Consider the following 833-nt stretch of genomic DNA (forward strand, 5'->3'; position numbering starts at 1 on the left):
CTTGACCCTGACCCGCAGATCCTGGCGGCCCTGGAGAAGGACGAGCAGGCGCGGCGGCAGCGGCTGCGGAGCAAGCTGGAGCAGGTGGTGGACACGATGGCCCTGAGCAGCTGAGCCCAGCTGGTGACCGCCGGCAGGAGCGGAGGAGAGGGCTCTGGCGCGGGGACCGGGGGACAGCCCTTGCCCAGCTGCGGAGTGCCAGGGCGCAGGCCCCCTCCCTGCTTCCTGGGGGCCGTTTTCCTGGGTGTGGAAGTGACGGTGCCCACCGCGCCACCTCTGCGCCCGGGCTGCCCACCCCGGGGCCTGGAGAGCCAGGCTGGCCGGCCCTGCCCAGGGACCTTGGCCACCTGGCAAGAGCTGCCCAGTGGCCTTCGTGGGAGAATGAGGTGGCCTCTGAGTGGCCGTGGTCTAAGGCCGAGCCCTCCAGGACGAGGGGCAGCCAGCCTGGCCCACTGCGGAAGGACAGGATGGGGGGCTGCCACCAGCGTGCAGAGCCTGGGGGTCCCCGGGACCTGGTGGCAGCCAGAGGAGGAGCGAGACCCCGCGGCCTCCACGCCCAGCCCGAGCCTGCTGCCCACGGCCAAGGTCAGATTCACCGCGTGCTGTGCGCGGCCGAGCCGGAGGGCCAAGTCCACCTGCCCTGCAGAGAGGCCGTCCCCTCCCATGGAGGGGGCGCCACTCCCAGCCCCTGAGTGACTGGCGGACTAGGCGACCCCTCTCTGTCCTCAGGACCGTGCCTCTGGGAGCCACCGGGCTGGGGCTCCGGTCACAGGGCGCATGCTCCCGTTATTTATTCCCCTCCAGCCCTGCTCCGGCGCCAGCTCCGGGCCACC

The 833-nt window shown here is 72.1% G+C and overlaps 1 protein-coding gene across 1 annotated transcript in view; it reads left to right on the plus strand.

Moving 5' to 3' along the window:
• Positions 1-827, plus strand: part of Plxna1 (plexin A1) — a 55,276-nt gene extending 54,449 nt beyond the window's left edge. Inside the window, exon 30 of the mRNA XM_048786251.1 lies at positions 1-827. Coding sequence (XP_048642208.1) covers positions 1-114 — 114 coding nt within the window. The 3' untranslated portion in view covers positions 115-827.
• The last annotated feature ends 6 nt before the right edge of the window (positions 828-833 follow it).

Source organism: Marmota marmota, unplaced genomic scaffold (genome assembly GCF_001458135.2).
Source record: "Marmota marmota marmota unplaced genomic scaffold, marMar, whole genome shotgun sequence".
Lineage (NCBI taxonomy): Eukaryota > Metazoa > Chordata > Mammalia > Rodentia > Sciuridae > Marmota > Marmota marmota.